General features: G+C 48.9%; 1 protein-coding gene and 1 pseudogene across 1 annotated transcript; both read left to right on the forward strand.

Annotated features, from left to right (window-relative positions):
- Nucleotides 1–8540: 8540 nt before the first annotated feature.
- LOC147253890 (charged multivesicular body protein 2b-A pseudogene) lies at nucleotides 8541–8834 on the forward strand (annotated as a pseudogene).
- Nucleotides 8835–13319: 4485 nt separating this feature from the next.
- Nucleotides 13320–22931, forward strand: LOC147253891 (pituitary tumor-transforming gene 1 protein-interacting protein). Its single transcript, XM_086219238.1, has 7 exons — nucleotides 13320–13697; nucleotides 13922–13968; nucleotides 15040–15148; nucleotides 16067–16175; nucleotides 17561–17626; nucleotides 19849–19895; nucleotides 22534–22931. Exons 1-7 carry the CDS (start codon nucleotides 13598–13600, stop codon nucleotides 22581–22583), a joined length of 528 nt encoding a protein of 175 aa, XP_086075364.1. The 5' UTR covers nucleotides 13320–13597; the 3' UTR covers nucleotides 22584–22931.
- Nucleotides 22932–23056: the final 125 nt, after the last annotated feature.

The following is a 23056-nucleotide window of genomic DNA, read 5'->3' on the forward strand; positions in this document are numbered from 1 at the left end:
ACTTTGTGAGTGTGAACTGAACAAGCAACTAGAATAGTGTGTGTGTGTGTGTGTGTGTGTGTGTGTGTGTGTGTGTGTGTGTGTGTGTGTGTGTGTGTGTGTCATACACCCACCATGATCAGAGCTGATCCACCTGCTACCTGCACATCACAAAGGTTCATTCATATGCTTTTCATGAAGCCTCGTTGATTCTGGGAGGACTGATTCTGGCTGGGTGCTCTCCCTGGTGCTGAGCCTGTGGCAGCAGCGGCCCTGTGGCCCCGCCCTCGGGAGCAGCAGCAGCCTTGATGAACAGACAGAAGACTCCAAACAGTGGCTGTTGTGTTTGTTTTTAATTGTTGATGAAGGAAAAACTAGAAATTTAAATTTTTGGTTCACTTTTATTGAGTCATTCCTGATCTGAGTTGATGATTGTCTTTGTCCATTATTGAGAGAGCAGTGGGAGGTGTTAGGTAGAACTCAGTAGCGTCCCCGCCAGGCGATGCTGGAGCGTCCACGCGACGGGAATGTCCAGGAGGGACTCCTGGCTGTCGCTGGGTAGAGGACTTTTTTTTGTCCCACCTTATTTGAAACAGCCTGCATGTTTGATATTTCTCAACTTTCTGAGTTGAAAATTGAGAGTTTAAGAGTGAAATTTCAGCGTTTGTCAGACAGCTGAGGAGGATAGTGGAGTTAACACCTCAGCTGAAGTGAAGAAGCAGCAAGTGAAGAGAAGTTGGGAGTGGGAGGCTGTACTTGCTCTCTTCTCTTCTAACCTTCAACGCATACATAAGCATGCTAACCCGTGCACACCAACACACACGCGCAGGTACAGACAGACACACACAGAGCCTACCCAACTCCACTCTGCTCATGTGTGAAATGAGCAAGGGTCTTATCTCTTGGAAACACACCACTGAGCCAGAGGAGAAGGAGAGAGAGGGAGACACACAGCGGGAGAGGAGGCAGGCAAAAGGAGGAGGGGAACAAAGATTGAGAGAGAGAGGGAGGTGTCACATGGTGTGCATGCTGATGACTGTGGACTTGGGAATCTGCTGCAGACTCTGGAGGTCTGAGGCATTATCAGCTCCTTGTGCGTCTATTACATCACTTTACTGGGCCTTGCAACCCAGCACAAGCCCCCAACACACACACACACACACACACACACACACACAAACACACACACACAGTATCCTGATTATCAATAAAAATGTGGCTGGCTTGACAGCAGGAGATATGTGCCAGCGGTTGGACATGTCAAGCTGTCTCTCACATGTTCGCCCAGCTGCTTTCATATGAACCTAAAGGGATGGTGAGCTGTTTCAAAGGCGAATGAATATGTGTGTGTGTGTGTGTGTGTGTGAGAGAGAGAGAGAGAGAGAGAGATGAGTTTATGCAGCAGTTAATATTCATCTCACCAAATAACATCTTTTCCAATTGATACCTGCAGTACACATTTCAGCCACATGAGGGAGCTTGTTGGTGTTCCACTGTAGTGGTGTTCAATTCCTGGGCTGAGGCCCAAAGGCAGGCCATGGCCTCCCCATTTTGAAGGGAAATAAAGTGGTTCTTTTTTAAAATCTGATGGAATATTTATGTTCAGCCCATAAAACGTTTATACAAATATTGAATCCCAGCCACATTTGCATAACGAATGTGAGAAGTTGTTGAGCTGACAAGTAACATTCAGCTGTGGAGGCGCACACCTGGAGGCCGAGCAGGGAACGATGAGATGTGGAGGATTGGATACATTTCAGATAGACTGCTGCAGGAGACGTTCCGTGGAGCAGAGCAGAGCAGGCTGAGAGCGCCCCATCTGCCAGTCAGCCTGCCAGCTCCGTTCAAAAGAATTCTTTCGAAGTGAAGTTTCTCACATGACACAAATTTCAAATTAAGTTGTGACTTATCGGACGAATCAGTCTTCAAAATGGCACATGACCTTTGTGAGGTCGTATGAAACGGCCCCGGATGGCAGTAGAGTGGTCAGGAATGTACATTTATGCAGGACTCCTGTCTGGGGTCTTGAGAAGTCCAGGAGCGAAGTGGGTCAGGAGGGTCTGTCAGTTTGAAAAAGTGAGCTGGCAGCAGAAAGGCTTGTGAGACTCTGATCTTCCTGAGGAGTTTCTTCAGTGGAAGCTGCGGCTCCACAATCAGGACTTTCCTCCATCACGAGGACACAACAAGCTGCTGTGAGTTCGTTGTCGCTGCTGCCGTGTGTCGCTGGAGGTTTTGTTCATTTTTCAGTGAGTAAAAATGCTTTGCGCTGGTTGCTGGTGTGTCTCCAGCCTTCCTGCACAGAGGCAGCCTGTACACAACCCTCCCTCCACGCTGCTCCGGACGCTTGAACCTGGAGAACCGTTTCCTCCCCTCCGCCAACACCTTCTCTTACAAATCTCCAGCTGAGCTGAGGTTAAGTTCCTCATTGCTCAGAAAACAAACAAGCCGACACCAGAGAAACCCTTCACGATCTCATACACCTCCATCCCCATCGCTGTTCATGTGACAAGAAGTTTGTTCTGTACCTGCCGAGATGGATTTCCCCTCACTGAGCCGTACCTGTGCATCCTGCTCATGTTTTCAGGACTAAAGGAACCTCTGCTAGGTTGGGGGAGGTGAGGAGAAGAATCCCCCAGAGCGGAGAGGGAGGGAGGGAGGAACAGCAAACAGCCAGATCCCCTTCCTGGAGCCTGGACCTGCTCTGTGACTCAACACTTGAGGTCACAGAGCAGCGCCTGCAGGAGCCGTCCTGTTTCTCTGGCCAGTTGCAGCTTAATACAGCACAACCACAAGGATCCTGCCGACTTCGGTCCATCTTTTTCTGGCGTATGTCTTTGTTCAGAAGAGCAGACTCTTCAGGAGGAGAGGTGATTTTCTAATGAAACCCTTTTCATCAGTGACCTGCAGAAATTAGACGAAAGGCAGCAATCAGACTTAAAGCCACGTAAGAAGCCAATGCTTATTTTAGATAAAAAACTTGATCTCCACTCGTTCCTCCACCTTCCTCCCTCACTGTGGTGTCCGTCTACATGATTATTGCAGAGGCCTGTCTGCTATCTACAGGCCGCTAGCGCCACCCTGAGGAGGCTGTGCGCTACAGATCAACACCACACAGCTGCTTCAGCTGCTCTGCTGCCTCACCTGGAGTGTCTTCTAACCGTTCAGGGGAAAGAAACCCGTCCCCCTGAAAATATGCCAAGAAGGCGTTTGTTCTTCTGCTGTTTTGACCATAATTAAAGTTAAAGGTTTCTAAATTCCTTGAAATTCCCTTGTTCCTGTAAAAGCAGACCTCTAGAGGCGTCATCATCTCATGTGAGATTATTTCATCTTCACACCAGCAGCTTCGTGTCGCTCCTGATGTCTGTGAGCGCTGGGCTGGGCCCCGTTGCTGCTTCCTTGCTTTCCAGCAGTGACGTCTTCAGCGATTCTTGACCTTTTTTTTACACCCAGAATCAAAATGCTGTTTTTTGTGATCAGATCCCAAGTAGACAGCAAGACGCATGGACAGATGAGCGTAAACGATGCATTTGGGACCTGATTATTCAAACCTGTCTGGGACACAAGTGACCTCCTGACACCAATGTGAAGATCCGTGTCAGCAGCACTAGATAGGATGTGTTTGGTGGCAGCACGCCACTGCTCAGCAGGAAAAATGAGACGAAGTTTGGGCAAATGATTCAATCCAAAGAAGACTTGACAACTCCAATCATCACTGAGCCGTTTACCAGGGAACCGCTAGCAGATGGAGGAGAACAGCTGTCATCAAACACAGGAAGCTAGCATAGCATTAAGCCTGGACAGCAGTGAGCAGAGCAAGCAGAGTCTGGAAGGAACTCGACTGCTAACGTGGCTGCACCAGGAGGAAATAAATCTGGGATGTTGCAGGATGAAGTGCAGTGCGGTGGCACAGTGCTGCTTTGTAATCTTTAGAATCTGGCCGTGGTGGACAGAGGTTCGTGCCGATGTGGTGCGAGATTTAAACGTGCAGCAACGGTGACAGAAACAAAAGCAGACAGCGAGCAGTCAGCTGGACGCACATGGAGACGCAGGGTAATCACAAGTGTCAGCGGTGATGCGTCTCGCTGTCTGCTTGCAATCAGACCCCCCAAAAAACCAACAGCAGGTATAAGCAGGCTCTTCAGCTCCCTCCCCACTGGTCAAAAACCCTCCAACTGCTGCTTACGTCCACGCTTCCTCTGCAGCAGGAACAGCTGCAAATGCCGCTGCAGTAGATGCAGGTGTTTATCGGTTCCGGGTCCTCCGCCCCGGTGGAGCGCAGAACCCTGGCGAACACAGGAATTTAGCCGGTTTCTAGCTCTTCCATTCTGAAGCACTCATACAGACGTGACTGGAGCTCGGCTATCAACCATAACACAGAGGCAAGGCAAGTTTATTTATATAGCACATTTAAACACAAGGCAATTCAATGTGCTTTCCAATCAAATACACTAGAAAACAGCAAATATTAACAATAAGATATAATTACAAACAAAGCAATAAGACAAAAGCAGAATACAATCGTTGACAAGGGATTTAAGGGCTGACATGCCAGCTAAAAACATACAGTAAACAAGAAAGTCTTGATTTAAACATGTGAAGAGTTGGGGCGGATCCACAGTCCTCTGGTCGCTTGTTCCAGCTACGTGGAGCACGACAGCTGAATGCTGCTGCGCCATGTTCAGTTCTGACTCTGGGGACAGAAAGCTGACCCAGTTCACACCACCTGAGAGGTCTTGCTGGTTCGTAACGTGGGAGCGTATCCAACATATATTTGGGCCCCAGACCATTCAGAGCTTTGTAAGCTAACATTCGTACTTTAAAAGCGATTCTTTTGCCGACAGGAAGCCAGTGTAGCGATCTCAGTACCGGGGTGATATGATCCATCTTTTTAGTCTGAGTGAGGACTGGAGCAGCAGCGCTCTGAATCAGCTGCAGTTGTCTGACCTGTAAAAACACTGTTGCAGAAGTCAAGTTTACTGAAAATGAATGCATGAATAAGTTTTTCCAGGTCCGGCTGAGACAGGAGTCCTTTAGTCCTTGTTGTAGTTTTGAGGTGATAGTCAGCTGATTCTGTGACAGCCTTGACATGACTGTTGAAAGTCAGATGGGCGTCGAAGACCACACCAAGGGTTCTGGCGTGGTTTGTGGTTTTTAGCATGATTATTGAAGTTGAGAACTGACTTGATTTTGTACGTTTTTTGCTCCGAAAATGATGACTTCAGTTTTCTCTTTGTTTAGTTGTAGAAAGTTTTGAGACATCCAGTCACTGATGTGATACATTTAGACAGATCTTGTATTGGGCTGTAGTCACCAGGTGTCATGGAAATGTACATTTGAGTGTCATCTGCGTAGTTTTGGTGTGAGACACCACGGATACCAGAGGAATGGAGGCTTGGCACTGTGTTACCTGGCTGGTCGCTTTACTTTCCCTGTTTAATTAGCATGTAGTGATACGTCACGATTTAAATGTGATTTTTAACAGCAAGAGAGTGAGGGAGAGGTGTGGCGCTGTCCAGCTAGCGAGCTAACGTCAGACTCAGACCAGCTACACTATGTATCAGCACACAGGCGGCGAGCCACTTAGTTGGATAAACTGCTCACCTGCTTCTACTCATTTGCAACGTGTTTCATGTAATATTTCCTGAAATATTTTCTTTCTTCCAGCAGTCAACAGAGAAGCAGGAGGAGGAGAAGCAGATCCACAGGAACCTCGTTCCATTTTCCCTCCATCACAGAGAGAGAGAGAGAGAGAGAGAGAGAGAGAGAGAGAGATCAGCCTGCTGCAAAGCATCAGCAGTTGTTTGCACGCCTCCCCGGCAGGTTTTGAATGGTTAGCAAGGATTATCAGGCTTCTATCATCAATGTTAGCAGTGAAGCTAAGACTTGCTCAAACTGGTTTCATTTCATGAAGCTGGTTTGTCTTGGACTCAGCCTGCTCAACTAACGTGGCCTGGCAGTAATGAGGTCTGGATGATTTATTTAACGAGTTTTCCGTCACAGGTGAGGTCCAGCTGATGTTCTGCTGTACACTGAGTGTATCAGGTGATGCTGCGGTCAGCTGTGAAAGGTTTCCTCTCCAGCAGTTTGTGCAGTTAGAAACGCTTGTCTGAAGTACAGACTGTATTGTTTCTGTTTGTGCGTGCGTGCATGCATGCGTGTGTGCATGCGTGCGTGTGTGTGTTGTTCCGTAGACACCTACCGTAGCAGGAACTGCTGCAGGGGGGCGTGTGTATGGTGGTGTCTCTTGACATGTAGAGGCCAACTGTAGATTTAACGTTCACTTTCAGCATTGAAAATAAAAACAACGACTGAATGTGAATGTGATTTCCTTTGCTGGTAAAATCAGAACAGGGGCGGCACGGTGGAGCAGTGGTCCTCCCTGTGGCCCCCAGCAAGAAGGTTGTGGGTGGAGCAGTGGTCCTCACGGTGGCCCCCCAGCAAGAAGGTTGTGGGTGGAGCCCCGGCTGGAGCACGGGGTCTTTCTGGGTGAGTCTCCATGTTCTCCCTGTTCCTGCTGGGTTCTCTCTGGTACTCCAGCTTCCTCCACAGTCCAAAGACATCAAGAGGGACCAGGTTAATCCAGACTCTAAATTGACCGTAGGCGTGGCTGGGAGAGCCAATGGTTGTCTGTCTCTATGTGTTGGCCCTGATGGACTGGTGACCTGTCCAGGGGGAAGGCTGCTGGGATAGGCTCCACCCCCACCACCCTCAACAGGAGAAGAGGGAGAACATGGAGGGAGGATGGCAAACAGAATATGAAGAGGGCGGAGCCTCTTGTGGCAGTGCTGGATCAGAATCATCACCATGGAGACTCTGCTGCTTCTCAATGACAGCAGTTTCTCATTGTTGTGTTCATGAATCAATCATTACAGTAAAATTCTGACTTTTCTTGTCCCGCGTTCAAGAAATCCAGAAGTGATGATGTAATAATATAGAACAGTGGTGTGATGCAGGATTTGCTTTCCCTCATGATTCATCAAAACCTAAAGACAATGGTGGTCCCGATTTCCTGGGCCGTCCGTTCCCTGCAGTCCTGCGGGCTGATTTGGCCTCTACATGAACCCTCAAATGGGGGAGACAGAGAGGAGGGGACAGTAAGCGGATGGCAGTTGCCAGGTGTAGGACAGATCAGGTGTTGTGGGCCTGTCCTGGGGGTCCAGACCTGCTCATCCAGGACCCTCCAAGGAGAAATAAGCCTATTTGAAATTAGTGCCATGATTGATGTTGTTGTATCAGATAAATATTCAGTATTTAATGTACTTTATGGAAACTTTTCTGTTGTGTTCAACAAGTTTGCAACACTAGTGTGCAGAATGTTGTGTTTTTGTAGAGGCATGAAAGTCTGAAGGACATGGCTCCATTTCTGCTATGGTCCATGTCCACTCTCTCCTGGCCTGGCAGTGGATGGGGAGGACCGGTCTCAGGTGTCTAATGATGGCCTCTGAGCATCGTGGTTTGTGCTAATTATGAGTCGTCCTCAAGCCAAGATGAAGCTGAAAACCCTAAACAAACCACACACACACACACACACACACACACACACACACACACACACACACACACACACACACACACACAGCGCCACCCAGGAGCCAGTTCAGGTCCTTCGCCCACTTTTGATCCCCTGCATCTTGGGTCCTTGAGTCCAGAGATGGTTTTCAGGCCTCTCCAGTCTCCACTGACATTCCGTTGCTGCAGCTGATCCTCCATCCTCCTCCTGCAGGCTGCTTTCCCTTCCCTGATCTTCCTCCTCAGTTCCTTCAGCTCATCCTGGTCTCCTGACCTAAAGGCTCTCTTCTTCTCCTTAAGGAGAGCCTTTATGTCAGGGTTGATCCATGGTTTGTTGTTGGAGAACCACCGTACAGTCCTGATGGGTATGGTGTTTTCCTCACAGAAAGTAATATAGTCTGTAGTGCAGTCTGTCAGACTGTCGATGTCCTCCCCGTGGGAGTCACTGAACTCCTCCCACACAGTCCTGTCAAAACAGTCCACAAGAGCCTCTTCAGCTTCCACGGACCATCTTTTCGCTGTTGACCACTGCTGGTTGTCTGCTCACAAGAGGTTTGTATGCAGGCAGGAGATGAACCAGGTTGTGAACAGATCTTCCCAGTGGGGGGAGGGGTGATGAGGTGTATACCTCCTTGGTGTTGGCATAGCACAGATCCAGAATCTTATGGTCTCTGGTGCAGCATGTGACGTACTGGGTGACCGTGGGCAGAGTGGAGGGTGGAGAGGCATGGTTAAAGTCTCCAGAGACAAGAAGGAGGGCCTGTGGGCGCTCTGTCTGTGGCCAGCTTGTGATGGACTGGAGGGCACCACAAGCTGCCTCTGCGTTAGCAGAGGGGGGAACATACGCAGCAGTCGCGATAACTTACGAAATAGTTTGAAGTATTCTAAGCTTGCGTGAACCACGGACCTGATTTAGACCCACTGACCTGGAGACGAGGGAACCTCACTGAGGGGGAAGTTAAGTACTTGTTTACTAGGACAACATGTTCCTTCTCTGTGTCTTCAGACAAATGTATTACGTATTAAAGACAATGCAAGCAGTAAACAAAAAGATGGACCCACAGAAGACCATGCAAGACTTCCAGAAGGAGAACATGACGATGGGGATGACCGAGGACATGATGAACGACACTTTGGACGAGATCTTTGATGAGTCTGGGGATGAAGAAGAATCTCAGGACATTGTCGCCCAGCTGCTGGATGAGATTGGCATTGAGCTCTCTGGAAAGATGGTCAGAGCTCCAGCTGCCAGAAAGAGCCTCCCCGGCGCCGCCTCCTCATCCAAACAAGCCGCCATGACAGACGACGAGATAGAGAGAGAGCTCCGAGCTCTGGGAGTGGACTAATGTTTGGCTCTGGGGGCGGCTGTTTGACTCACTGGTTTTGTCCTGGATGAAATGATTAGAGTGTACGAAAGGGTGCATGCCAACACACACACACACACACACACACACACACACACACACAATTCTTCGACAGATTGCCTTCCAGAGCATCTCATTTATTTATACTGAATATTTATTGAGACGCCAGAATGGCTGCAGCTGCACCCATAATTGATGCTTGACCTAAAGAGTTGAGATCCACCTCCGCTGTTGTCTCCCATCGCCGCGTCTGTATTGGGCTGCAGTGGATGCACGACCATGAAAGTTTGCGACCTGCTGTTCTTTTCAAACTTGTCTTTGGGTCATTTAAAAACCAACGGATTAATTTCTCTGTAAATCCCTCTTTATTTTGTCGATTTAAAAACCAAACCAAACCAACCCTTGTTTTGTCTCCATGGAGACGGAGCACGCACTGTTGACTGTCACGCAAGTAGAAGCCAGAAAAAACATCATTGCACACCCAGCCGCCACACAGGTGAAGTGCTGATATTTCTCTACAGTGATTTGATGCACTCCTGTACGTACTAGAGATCTGAGATTGACAAACAAATGCATGTGAATGACATCTGACATCATCGGCCCGGACAAACGCGAGGCCTGCGCTTGGCTCCAAAACTAACGTGAGAGAGTGCGAGGCGGAGGTCACACAGGTCAACCGGCACCGCTGAAGTTCTCAGTGATAGTTGAAGGAAACCGAAGCGAACACCGTTTGGTACCGATGAGAGACTGACATATCAGAGGGGTTTGAGCGGTTGGTCTGAGTGCTCAGTTGTTGGGCCTCCTGGTTTTATTGATGTATCGTTGTATAGAACACAGGGTTCCTGCAGTGACTGGAGGGTGACGCTGGTGCTGCAGTCGCTCTTCTCTTTCAGCTGCTGTGCAGTTACTGTCATTTGTTATTGTAAGCTGCCTCACACACACACACACACACACACACACACACGTTACAACTATGATTTGATGGGATCGTATTGGTTGCTCAAATGACACTGTGATCCAGGAGGTTTTCTTGGTCCCCTCAAGAACTGAAGCTGGTTGTTCCAGTCAGTGATTTGGTTGATGTCAGGCCTCACGAGAGGGAAATCTGCTCAGATTATTTTGCTCCATTATTGATTCCCATTGCTAAATTACACTGAAATGATCCCTGACACGCAGAACACATAAATCATGAGTGCAATCATTCTTTCCTCTTTCTTTTTAACACTTTGTGAGCAGAAATATTGTTTTAACAGATTCCAACATTTACTGAGTGCAGTTGGATTGTTGGATACTCACGTCTTTCCTCGATCACTGTAAAGTGACTTTGTGGAGGGGCTTTTATCAGTAATACATTTTCTTCACGTATAATTTGGTGAAAAATCAATAAAAAAAAGACAAATGTTTTATGGATCAAAGGACTTGTGCAAAAAGTAATAAAAGTCTCTCTTATTTAAGTGAGTGAATGATGTGAGAGGAAACTCCATATAAAAACTGCAGCATGAGCTGATTTACTCTGAAGCTTTTCTGGCGCCAGGAGTTGCAGGGCAGCTCATCAGTGACCAAGAAAAACAGCCAGTCTGAACCATGAATGGCTGAATCCACCAGGCTCAACGCGCCCATCACCTCCACCCCGGACTAACGCACCTGCGTGCGACTGAAGTCGTTGGTTCAGGTACTCTGAAAATGTTGGCTGCCGACTCGGTGTGATTGCTCATGGTCTGGTGGTCTTGTCCTTTGTTAATCAACCACGTCATTTTTGTCTTTGGGAAACAGAGAACCGAGTTAAACTTGGCCAATTCTGCTCATTGCAGAACACAGCAGGGGGGAAAGTTAACTAGCTTATGTAGCAGCTAACGTAGCAGCTAACGTAGCAGCTAACGTAGTAGCTAACGAAGCAGGCTCCAGTGTGCAGGTGTTCCCAGGCTCTCAGCAGTGTGTGGCCTCAGGCCTCCATCAAAAAAGTTATCACCTCGGAGCAGACGAAGAGGAGGCTGCTGGTCTTTGAGGGGCTGGACTGGACTGGAGGACGTCCAGCAGCGTCACCCACAGCCGACACTTCCAGGGTTGGATTTCAGTTCAGGACAAAAAAACAAGTGTATCTCCTCCAACCTCTCCAGGTGGAGAGGTGTCACTGTTACAAGTGTACGAGGCACAAAGTGTAACCAGGACGAGATGAAAGTCCACGTGACCTTGATGATGAAGAAAAAGTGAAACGTTTGTGTTGGTGTTGACGGAGCGCTGTGCTATGCTGTGCTGTGACTGACCAGTCTGTATTTTTGGGGCGGGGCTTAGCAAAGAGTGAAGTGTCACATCCACGCTGCCTCTACACTGCCCCCAGTGGTCATGTGGTTATTGCATCTCGCGTCCATGTGCACAGCCAACACCCCAGACGGACGCGGGACAGGAAGAGCAGCCATGCGTACACAAATGCCTGGTTACCTGCCAGTATGTCCCCGGTCTACGAGTGCTACTGGCTCATGTAGTGCTTTTTGGCATCCGTGAATTTCTTTACAAGTTACATATTATTTTCTGCAGCTGTCGTGAGTCTAGCTCTTTTTATTGTCTGGAGTTGTGATGGCTGCAGTGAAAGGAGTATTCTCTGGTTTTGGGGTGTGTTTGCCTCCAAACATCTGTTGAATTTAAACCCCTCCTAAATACCAGGGTGGTTTTGGCTGCCTTGGTTTTGCAGCAGCAGTGCCACTCATCTGAAACAGGATCCTAGCAGAAGGTACAATCACCCCTCTGAGAATATGATGATGGCCCCCTGATGCCTTGAGAAAATTGGCCTTCCTGCACAAAAGCAGCAATCATCTCCTCCCTAACGCCCGCTGTCCATCGTCTACCTCTGCTCACCGCCACTGGCACTGAGAGGCTTCTTCCCGCTCGTCCCCTGACGCAGGTGTGTCTCTGCAGCATAGTGCGGGGGAGCAATGAATCTGCTGGTTGTGACGCGTGCTTTTTAAGTGCCAAAAGGTGCTGTGACAGCACTCGTAACCTGTAACAGCACTGTTGTATGCTGTTGACTTATTTGAGCTAACGTAGCTAACGTTAGCTGCTGCTTGCACTGTCAATTTGCAGACAATGAAGAGAAAAAAAAACAATGACTCCCCCACACATGTACATATCGCAACAAAGTAGGATTGCTGTGGGACTCCAAATGTTAACTGTACTGTTGTTGGTCTATGCACATGAGATCATCAGTAACTTGAAATGTAACACAATAAACACAATAAGTATATGAGCAGGTGCTTCCTCAAGCCTTTCTCATAGATTTCTACTAACCTATATACTACAGTATAATCAAATAATACTAATAATAGTACGACTACAATAAAATTCCTGAAATTACAGCTTTTTAGTTGTGGTTTGCCACCCCAAGGTTTTAAGCGGCCCCACCTGGCCACCCCTGTGAAAAAACTCTGCAGGCGCCATTGCTCTGCAGAGGAAGTGAGGACATCAGCTTCGACCTGAGCTTGCCACCCCTGCTGAGGCGCTGCAGCAGCTTGACCAGCTCACTCACGGCAGAGACGGTTGTGTTGCTGTTCGCCAACTATGTAAACATGGAACTTCTGACCAACCTAAATCCAAGAGTTTCATTTTTTCCAATCTTTCATCCATCCAGCCATCTCTCCCTCCATCTTCTCCCTCTTCTCCTGTTGAGGGTGGTGGGGGTGGAGCCTCTCCCAGCAGCCTTCCCCCTGGACAGGTCACCAGTCCATGGCAGGGCCAACACATAGAGACAGACAACCATTGGCTCTCCCAGCCACGCCTACGGTCAATTTAGAGTCTGGATTAACCTGGTCCCTCTTGATGTCTTTGGACTGTGGAGGAAGCTGGAGTACCAGAGAGAACCCAGCAGGAACAGGGAGAACATGGAGACTCACCCAGAAAGACCCCGTGCTGCAGCCGGGGCTCCACCCACAACCTTCTTGCTGGGGGCCACAGTGATGACCACTGCTCCACCAGGCCGCCTTTTTTCCAATCTTCTCAAGCAAATGTATTATTTTCCTTCTGATAATAATCCACCTCAACGTCCCTCGGTGTTCTATTCTCACGCAGCTCATGTAGCAAACATTAATGTCCTGCCATGCAAAGCATTTCTTTATCTTCATTTAGTCACTTTGATCAAGGTATTGTTTGAAACTGATTTACCAAATGACCATCACTGCTGTCAGCATGATCATTGTCAACTGAATAAACAGCAATTACTTCATGGCTGCCTTATAATTACATACATAATTATTACATGAATTAAATAACACATAATTGACAGCATGTAAATAGGCTACTGCCTGCATCTCAATTATTTCCTCAGCAAAACAAGTGTAGGGATTATTACATCCTAAATGCACTACGGGTGTGTCACCAGCAGATGGCAGCCAACTCTGATACCGGAGATGTCTGGATGTTTGTCACTGAGCAGCTGGTTGAAAATGCTCATTGAAGATGTTCACACATTTTCGTGTGTATTGATAGAAACTGCGCGTCGTGTGTGTTAAACTGTTGACATTTGAGGACGGCGTACAGCCACGTCTCACGGCGGAGGAGTTACCGTGCCACACGCGTAAGCTCCGCCCGCCCGTGCTGCCAAGTTTATATGAAGTACGCAGCCTCGGACACCCCGGAAGTGTGCCAGGAGCTCAGAGGAAAAACAACCCTGGGCGAACTTCATGGTGTCTGGCAAGGAACGGTTCCTCCTCTAGAAGCAGGTCACCTATCTGTAGAGCTCCTCCACCACTGGAATCATGTCCGCCCGGGCCACGGCGGCCTGTGTCACCGCCTCCCTGCTGCTCGCTAGCTTCGTTAGCCGCGGATGGTGCCAGACATCTCCACCTCCACCGACGCGTAAGTTCGACTCTGCTGTACAGACCAGTAGTTTGGCTCGGATAGGATGTCGCATAATTACAGCTTACGTAGAAGCTTGTTCGTGGTGGTGACGTGAATGCAAAGGTAGAAGGTGATACTGTGCGTCGCTTTGGACAAAAGCGTCTGCTAGATGAAATTGTAGAATTGTAGAATGTTGACCTCCTGACCTACTGACTCAGCTTCGTGTCTCTGTCCTCATCCAGCCTGCTCTGCCTTCAAGACCTGCGACGCTTGTGTCCCCCACGCCAGGGTAAGAGTCCCCTGGACCAGGAGTGTGTGGGACTAGAGCAGGCCTTTGCTCCCCAGCTTCACGTCACAATCAGTTTATGGCTGTGGTGTGTGTGTGTGTGTGTGTGTGTGTGTGTGTGTGTGTGTGTGTGTGTCCTGCCTCTGCTGCTGTAAACAGGTGCAAAGAGTTTTATGGGACTTCAGTAGAAAAGGAAACTGTTGGACACAATAGTCAAGGTCCCTCCCTCGTTGGAGTGGACAGATACCACGCAGCACAAGTTGGGACAGTAAGAGACCAAACGTAGAGAAGACCGCGGCGCCTGGTGGCGATCAACAAGTCCTTGAATGACCTGAACACAAGTGACTTGAACCTTTTGTGTGCAGCAGCTGTGAGGGATGTGGAGGCCACCAGCTTGATCTCAGCATTGTTATTGTCATTAGTAACACATTTATGCAGTAACCTGAATCACAAACAGCTGGTCATTTGTTTCCCGGTCACGTGACTGAATCGTTCTTCCATGTTGAGCTCTGCTTTAGGGAAGCATGCTAACGCTGGCTTTGTATCAGCTGTCACTGTAATTATCTGTAATTATTGAACAGACATAAACTATATCTGTATTAATCAGCTTTAATCTCAACTATCAGCTAAATCGGTTGTAAAATATTGGCCATAAAGTCCAACGCTCGGCATCCCTATCCCTCATCTCCATGGTAACGGCACCATTACAGCCCACTCAGACGTCTGGTGTAGTTTATGAATGTCATCATCGTGTAAATACTTGGTTTATTTTACAAAATACCATTTTTTAACGTGCCCATCAAAACCCAGGAGCAGATTTGGGGGTCAGAAGGTAAACAGTGATTCTTAATGGTGAAAGCAGGTTTCCGCCTCCCAACGTGCCTGCTGACGCCTCCTTCTTCTCCTTGGTTCAGTCCTGTTCGATCTCTGATGTCCATCCAGTCCTGCTGAATGAGAACATTAGCATGAGGGCCAGCTGATCCGGCCCTCCTCCAGGTGTGGCTCCCGGATCCTCGCGCCTGGTGAGGTGTGTGTGGTGGAGCGGAGGGCTAACGTGTGTTTTCTCTACAACAGTGTCTGTGGTGCTTCTCCTCCAACAACTGCTCTGAGTACCCAGTGTCCTGGTTGCTGCCGCCGGCGTCGCTCTGCCAGCTGTCCCAGGCGCGATGGGGAGTGTGTTGGTGTGAGTTGATCCGTCTCATTGCGTCTCCGTGTGTATGAGCCACTGCCCCACCCTGGTCTGTCCTGCCTCTGCTGCTGTAAACAGGACTTCAGTAGAAAAGGAAACTGTTGGACACAATAGTCAAGTGGTCCCTCGTTCGCAGGTAGCTCACGTGAGTGGACAGATACCACGCAGCACCAGTTAGGACAGGAAGAGACCAAACGTAGAGAAGACCGCGGCGCCTGGTGGCGATCAACAAGTGACTTGAACCTTTTGGATGCAAACAGCTGCAGGACGCGTGGCAGCGGGACATCCCGCTCTGGAAATACCAGTCCTGATCCAGGAACGAATATCACAATGTATATACATGTTGGAACCGCCTCCAGCCATCGGCGAACAAAGAGCCCAATCAGAGCAGCTTTGGTACCACCACTCCTGGGAGGAGTTCAGTACTGAACGAGTAGCACCTGACAGAACCGGTCTCAGAGTTTGTGTGAGTCGCGTGGCAGTAACATGAAGTCCCTGCGGACAGAAACACAGCATTTCCTTCTTGCTGCATCACACCTCAAGGCTTCCTGTCCTAACAACATGATGGCAGGCTTTGATTATCGATCGCTGGACTGGTCAGGGATGGTTTTTCCTTCAGCAGTAACTTACGAACACTCTCTTTACTGCTGCTGGAGGCCTCAAGACTCAGTCTAATTACTTAATTTTCGTTTGATGCGTTCCTCGTTTTCACAAGAAAGGGAAGTTCCCCCAAGAGATGCGCGCGCACACACAAACACAAACACAAACACAATGCCACTATTTGTAGTTTTCAGAAGAAGTCAGCAGGGGGCAGCATCGTCCCAGGTGTGGAGTGCTCCAGTGTGAGCCGCTGTGCATCGTCCTGTGTGGGCGAGGGAGATGAAGGGGCTGTGCTTCTCTGCTGTGCTGCAGTGAACTTCGAGGCTCTGATCATCGCCCTGGCGGTGTTGGGAGGATCCATCCTCATCGCCATCACCGTGTGCTGCTGCTGCTGCTGCTGCTGCAGGAGACGCCGGGCCGGGTGAGCTCACTCATGTCTCATGTTCTTCCAATGTTTTTAAAAAGGACAAAGTTGGTAACTTTTAACAGAATTGGGCAAATAACACTAATAATCAATATGTTGTGTTCTCACTAAATCCTGGTTTTCAAAGGTCACCCAACAGCGATCATGTAGTTGATTCGCAGCTCGTCCTCTCAGTGTAGCAGGGTTAGCCTCAGTAGACAGAGTTGTTGGGCTCCTGTCTCTTATTGCGCCTGTTCTCAGGGTCATAGTGGATCAGGCCCAGGCTGATCTTCATCCCTGACACGCCTCAGCGGAACGAGACGGACTCAACCTCAGCACAGGGTGTGAGGGCACAGCAGTCCTCATGAGTTGAGTTTGTTGGTATACAGAGAGATCTGACACCAGAGATCTGTCTGCAGAGAGATCTGATCCTGGTGATCTGTCTACAGAGAGATCTAATACCAGTGATCTGTCTACAGAGAGATCTGATCCTGGTGATCTGTCTACAGAGAGATCTGATCCTGGTGATCTGTCTACAGAGAGATCTGATCCTGGTGATCTGTCTACAGAGAGATCTGATCCTGGTGATCTGTCTACAGAGAGATCTGATCCTGGTGATCTGTCTACAGAGAGATCTGATCCTGGTGATCTGTCTACAGAGAGATCTGATCCTGGTGATCTGTCTATGGTCCATGTCTAGTTTGCTGCCAGTCAAGTGTTGAGCCGGCGTCTGAGTAAAGACAAGTAAAGCACACATAAAGACAAATTTCTCCTGACATTGAGATCAGGGGCTGCGCTGAATTCATAAACATGCCTTTTATAAGAAAAGAGTGTGTGTGTGTGTGTGTGTGTGTGTGCGTGCGCACGCTGCTCTCATTGTTCTGTGAAGTGAAAATGTCACGTCAATCAACCGAAGGACTGCCAGAGCAGAAGATTCTGTCGATCATCTGACAGAAAAATCTGACAAAGAACATGCATGACACCACACACGTGCACACACACACACACGCGCGCATGCACACACACACACATCCTAAGTATCCATTTAAAACAGACCCTGTGTACACTTTGTATTTTTTTACCTGCAGGTCTTCTAGACTCTCGCGTTTTGTTTGCCAAGCGTTGGTTTACTGAAGCGATCTGATCCTCAGACATGACACTCCCTGTTCCTGCAGCAAGTTTTATTAAACTCTCACTTTATTAAAGAGCCACTTTCATTTGTCTGTTAGGCTGCGCAGGCAATTCATGAATCAAACAAATTCTCTGTAGAAGGCCGAGTGTGAACGACTGTCACTCTCTAAGTTCTGTGTTTGAAAAGAATGTTCCCCATCGCGTGAGTTTGTGTTCTCAGGTTCTGTGAGCGATGGTTATTCTGAAACCGATGGGGTCTCTTGTGTCTCCAGGCCCGACAGAGATGAGGAGAGATACGCCCAGAAGCGAGAGGAGATCAGACAGCGTGCTGACGACCGGTAAGAATCTCAGTCACACGGGTTTGACATGTCAGTCTCACGTTCTGAGCGTGTTTGTAGAGAACATGTGGAAGAATGTTAGGCTGCCTTTAACTGATGTGGCGGAACAGAGAACGGTGGCTGTCTAAGGAAAGGTTTCTGTATCGCGTCAGTTTGCTTTGGGTTCAGAGAGCATGGAGGTCACACACCTCTGCCAGGGACAAAAGAGAACAGTGGACTAAAGCCCCTCCCACTGGCCAACAAACCCGCCAGCTCCCAGCAACATCTGGCTTCTGTCTGCAGCGGGAACACGTGTCATTAGCATTCACTGCTGCTTCACACGAGCCTGCAGTAGACGCAGGTGTTAATTGACTTTGCCGCCATCAGGATTGACGTGACCGCGGTGCAGCGAGGAGCTCCACCGTCCATGATACTCTGGAGGTGATGAAAGATTGGCACCTCCACTGATGACTTTGGCTGCTTCTTGTCATCTCGGCCACAAATTCGACCTGTCGGCGTTAAGCAGCGCTCTAATATCCTTGGGTTGATGTTCGAGTTTGAAAAACAGACTGGAGATATAAAATAATCCCCACAGAAAAACCTGTCACTGCCCTCCGCAGCGCAGTCTGCGTTTACTCGGTATTCTGGCGCCGTGTCATCGAAAGTGACTTATCAGGGAATAAAGGAAGGCAACTCCTCATTTACTCGCAGGGATTTACCCAGGATGACGACAAGCACGTCTGTTTTTACGTCCCACAGGCCTGTGTAGCTTCCCCAAATGTCACGGGAGGCTGCGGCCAGGTGGCGCCGGCCAGGATAAAAAGCAAAATACGATCAAGACTGAGACAAACGTCGTGCTAAAACAACAACATGCTGGCGGTGTCAGTGCTCAACGTGGGATTCCCCCCAACAAAAGGGCTCCTTGTATGTTTGGGATGCAAGCAACTGGTGCGCGCAGCCCCAACAAGTCCATGTCCCGGGGGGGCTCCCGAGTTCCTCCGCTCACATCCCAAAACACAAATTGGATTGTCAAGACTGAGCAGCTGCTCTGTGGTGAAGTGGTCATAAATAGAGCAGGCTACATCCTGTAAGAACCGCCACCCTCACAGAGCCACTGTTATCATACAGCTGTGTGTGTGTGTGTGTGTGTGTGTGTGTGTGTGTGTGTGTGTGTGTGTGTGTGTGTGTGTGTGTGTGTCCATTTAGCAGTGGGTGAAGTGCTGTTGGGCGGGTCAGTCATGCAGAAAGATCGACAGTAACTGTGCTTGATCATCATCACTTGCTGTGTGTGTGTGTGTGTGTGTGTGTGTGTGTGTGTTTCTCTGAGACTCCAGTCAGAGTTTCCTGCTGTGTGCCTGCGTTCGTGTGCTGACCTACATAGATAGAGTTGATGGTGTGTGCAGGACACTCAGACTCGATCGGCCCCAGCGTGGGACGACTAGTCCTCTTGACACGGTGCTCTTTAAGCTGGTCAAACTCTAAATCAGCTCCGCAAACTTCCAGAAGACCTGAAACCAGGGTCAACCAAATGCAAACCCATTCAAAAACCACATTTACAACATGGACAGTAACTGTGCTCCTGCCTGATTGAATCGTTTTGATTTGCCTGTCCATGAAGGAAAAGAAGGAACCTGCACACTCGTAGGTTTACTACGAGGTGACGGTCGGAGCTTCGTCAGGCATCACACAGACAGAGCGAAACATCCTAATAACTTAAGAGCTTCCACGCTAGACGGTGTCAGGGAGCTGTCTTCTATTTTTAAAGTTACATTTCTCTCCAACGCACCAGTCACATGTCGTGATCCCTCTTCAGAATTCCTCGCGTCTCCTCCTTTGTTCCTGGTGCGCCAAGCACTGTTGTATGAGCTGCAGTCCTTCTGATCTGTTTTAGGTGGGGGACCTTGTTTCAGCCCCCCAGGCTCCTCGTCTCCACACCGCTTCGACTGATCTGTTGTCTTAGTTGAATGTTTACATGCACATATCCCATCAAGAAGAAGTGTGCTTCTCCTGTGTGCACTGTACAGCACGTGGGGTTATGAGTGGTGAGGCGTGTTGTAGAAGTCGGTGGTGGCAGATGGCGACTGCTTGCTGCACCTCTGGATTTGTCGATAGTAAATGAGTGAGACAAGCAAACGGAGCAGCAACTCGCAGTTGTGAAATGCATCCTCAGACCAGCACAGCCAAACTCCAGGTGAAATGAAAGACTCCCAACAACACAACCCGCATGTTTTCTTATCTTACAGGAAAGTGGAGAGAATGGCGAGGCACGATGAGATCCGCAGGAAGTACGGTGCGTATGACCCTGGAGTGTCCTTGTACCTCTGTGTGAACGCCTGCTTCACCCCTACTGATCAGATGGTGCGAACTGCTGCTCGATCTTCCAGGACGTTGGCATTGAACTTCATCTCCATGTCCTGCGCCATCAAAGCATTAATCAGCAGTATTTACTGATGACGAGGAGATTGAGCTCAGGTTGAACTCACGCCTGTCCGCCTCAGTCTATCCAAGCGCAATCATCCTGTGCTGCTGCTGCCAAACGTAAGGCTGCTCATGACTCTGAGCAGGGTTGTTTTCTGGTCAATGAACAATGGGGGGGGTCTCAACATTTTTGTGATCCTGGCGCCAAACTACAACCCCGTCTCAACACGCCAAACCATCAGTGAGCCTGATGCTAACAGTTCCTTCTGTGAATGCGTCTGCACTGCTGGGAAGCCTGAGTGGAGCAGAAGCCCCGTCCACATCGAAGTTGCATCCAGACCTAAGGCCAATTCTGCTCGCTCCATTAACAGCTAGCAATGTTAGCTGTTGCAGTGACGGACTCAGAGTTTGGCTCAACACCCCGAAAAGAGAGAGGCTGGCTCTTAAAGTGGCATTTTCAGCCAAGATGACACGGCCACATCGAAGCCGGTTTGGCTCCTCCTGCCGTTGATTTTCAGTCCACTTTTTTCCCTTCAAGTATGTTGGAATTGAACTGTGAAAGGAGAAGAAACTGCACAAAAAACAAGCTCACGCTCTGGAGTGAGCTGAACAAACAGGCCTTTTCTTTTACCAGCATCCAAACAGAGACGACCGAGGCCTCTCCCCCGCACCGCTCGGTGCCCCCCCAACTTCACCAGACTGGTGCCGGGGCTGTTGTAAGGGCCGATCCGAACTTTCTGGTCTTGATGTGAAAAGCGTCACTTCCCATTGGCTGTTTGTGTTGGTGCAAGTGTTCAGTGTGGACAAAATTCTCTTTGCATAGTCACATTATCAAGAACCTGTGTGTGTGTGTGTGTGTGTGTGTGTGTGTGTGTGTGTGTCACCTGGTGGCAGCATTGTGAGGTAAGTTGTCAGGTTGCGTAGCTTTCCCGTGGAGACACCGTGACAGCGTGATGGATGGCGCTGTGGTTCTGGGGCCCCCTGCTCTCAGGGGCTGGGCTCTGTTCATAGTCATCTAGTCCACTCTGCTGTGTGAAACCTGAACCAGGGAGTGATGATTGTTGAAGGTGGCAGAGGTTTCCTCCAGGGAGGTTCGTGCAGCACAACTGCAGGAGAAGTGCTGCCTCAGTTGCAGTGGTCCGTGACGCTTTGATTCTCAGCATTAATCGACGAGGATGTCCAGCTTCTCACAAACCCAACATTGCACTTCCAGTGGAAATCAGTTCTTCACTCTCGCTTTGACAAATAAAAGCGTAGAAACGTGAAGTAATTAATGTCTTAATTTCCTGTGAGAGAGTGCGAAGTGAAGATGGCTGTCAGTCGTGTCAGCGCTCTCATCCGGAGCCGTAGGGAGGAAGTGGTCAGCCTCGCTGAGCATCTGTCAGGAAGCAGGGGGAGGGTTCAGGTTCAGGCTCGGACTCGGCTCACATCTACCAACACCCCCAAACTTACTAACACAAACCTGTTATCGTCTGATTCGTTGTACACCAACAGAAAATAACCTCTCTTGTGGGATTTTGTGTATTAACATAAGAGCATTAATCGATTTCCACACTTGATATGCAGTACATAGGTGGACCTGCAGCTGATCCTGGGTCAGCCCTTGCCATCAAACCCCAAAACCTGTGTAGAGACAAAAACAGTCCTGAAACAGCTGGCTCTGAGGTGCCTGGAGCGCGACCAAAATCCACCTGTTCAGTTCCCTCTGGTTTCACTGTTGTTGCTGCGTTTGCTCGCTAAGCTAGGCTAACCATGTCCTGGCCTCTCACAGATGGTGACATTACTGGCCTCCTCTGTCCCACACTAACAACATGGGTGCTTCTTTAAATGAGGAACTCTGTCCTGGTCTGGACTCTGTCGCCACCCCTCGGACACCTAATCAGAGTAAAGGAGTGGAAGCGTGTGCTGGGTTCCTCAGGTCGGGGGTCTCGCTGCTCCTCTGGAGACGTCTGCACGTTATGACCAATAAAAATACACAAACTCAAACAAAGAATTCTGGTTTCCCTGGGAAACCCTGACTGCACTGTAGAAACAGAAGTCATGCAAAGCCACCGTGTGTGTGTGTGTGTGTGTGTGTGTGTATCATAGATGTATGAATTGCTATGTTCAACTGTTTCACACAGCCCAGAGTGTGCTGGGGCTCTGAGCAGAAGGCAGGAGGTGAATCATGCTGCAGCTATTCCAGATATGTGCTCTCACTGGCTCTAGCTGGACACGTTCATGTTGGAAGCAGTAATGACGCTGCCTTTCAGCATCATTCCACCCCAAATTAACCTGCTTGTTTTCCCGCACCAAACCACTGCTTCCCCATGTGAGCGTCCCCTCTTAGAGGAGCAGCCAGATCAGAATTCCTCCATGTCCTACTTCTCTGCTCTTTCACTCGATTGATTGGAGAATTTCACCTTGGAGGCAGAAGGGAAATCAGTCAGCACATCGTGTTGCTTCAGCCCTCGTGAGTGTCTGCGTTTTCATTTGTCTCCACTTCCTCTGACTTCCTGTCTCCTCCTCAGGTCTCATCGGCGACTCGGACCACCCGTACAGCAAGTTCGAGAACGAGTGAGGCCTCCTCTGCTCCTTGGGCCGCAGTTTTAGCTTCTGACTGATGATCTTTGACTCAAACTCAGAGGATGAGTGGAGACTCTCATCGTGTTGATCAACACTTCAGTTTCCAAACCTGATTGAAGAAACTGAATTATTTTGCCTGTTGCTTCTTGGTGAGAATGCAGTGTTGACGCTTGTTTTTATGTTTTTGATGATTTTTTTTTCCCCCAAAATTTCTTCAGATAAGTTATCACTTTTAAATGTAGTTTCGTATCAGTCTTTGCACTTTGTGAGTACAGTATTGATTTTTGAATGAAATACGAATTGATTGTAACAAAGATGACCTGAATAAAATCATCTCTTTTAACATAGGTGTGTATTTTCTGTTTTATATGAACAAAAAAACTTTTCTGGAAACTTGTTTCCATAAACAGGAAGGCGTTCGACCTTTTTTGTCTCTAAACGTCTCAGTGCGGCGGCAGTCAAGTGCTC

The sequence above is a fragment of the Aulostomus chinensis genome, chromosome 11 (assembly GCF_037954235.1).
Source record: "Aulostomus chinensis isolate RoL2024-O1b breed Wild chromosome 11, RoL_Achi_v1.0, whole genome shotgun sequence".
Taxonomy (NCBI): Eukaryota; Metazoa; Chordata; class Actinopteri; order Syngnathiformes; family Aulostomidae; genus Aulostomus; species Aulostomus chinensis.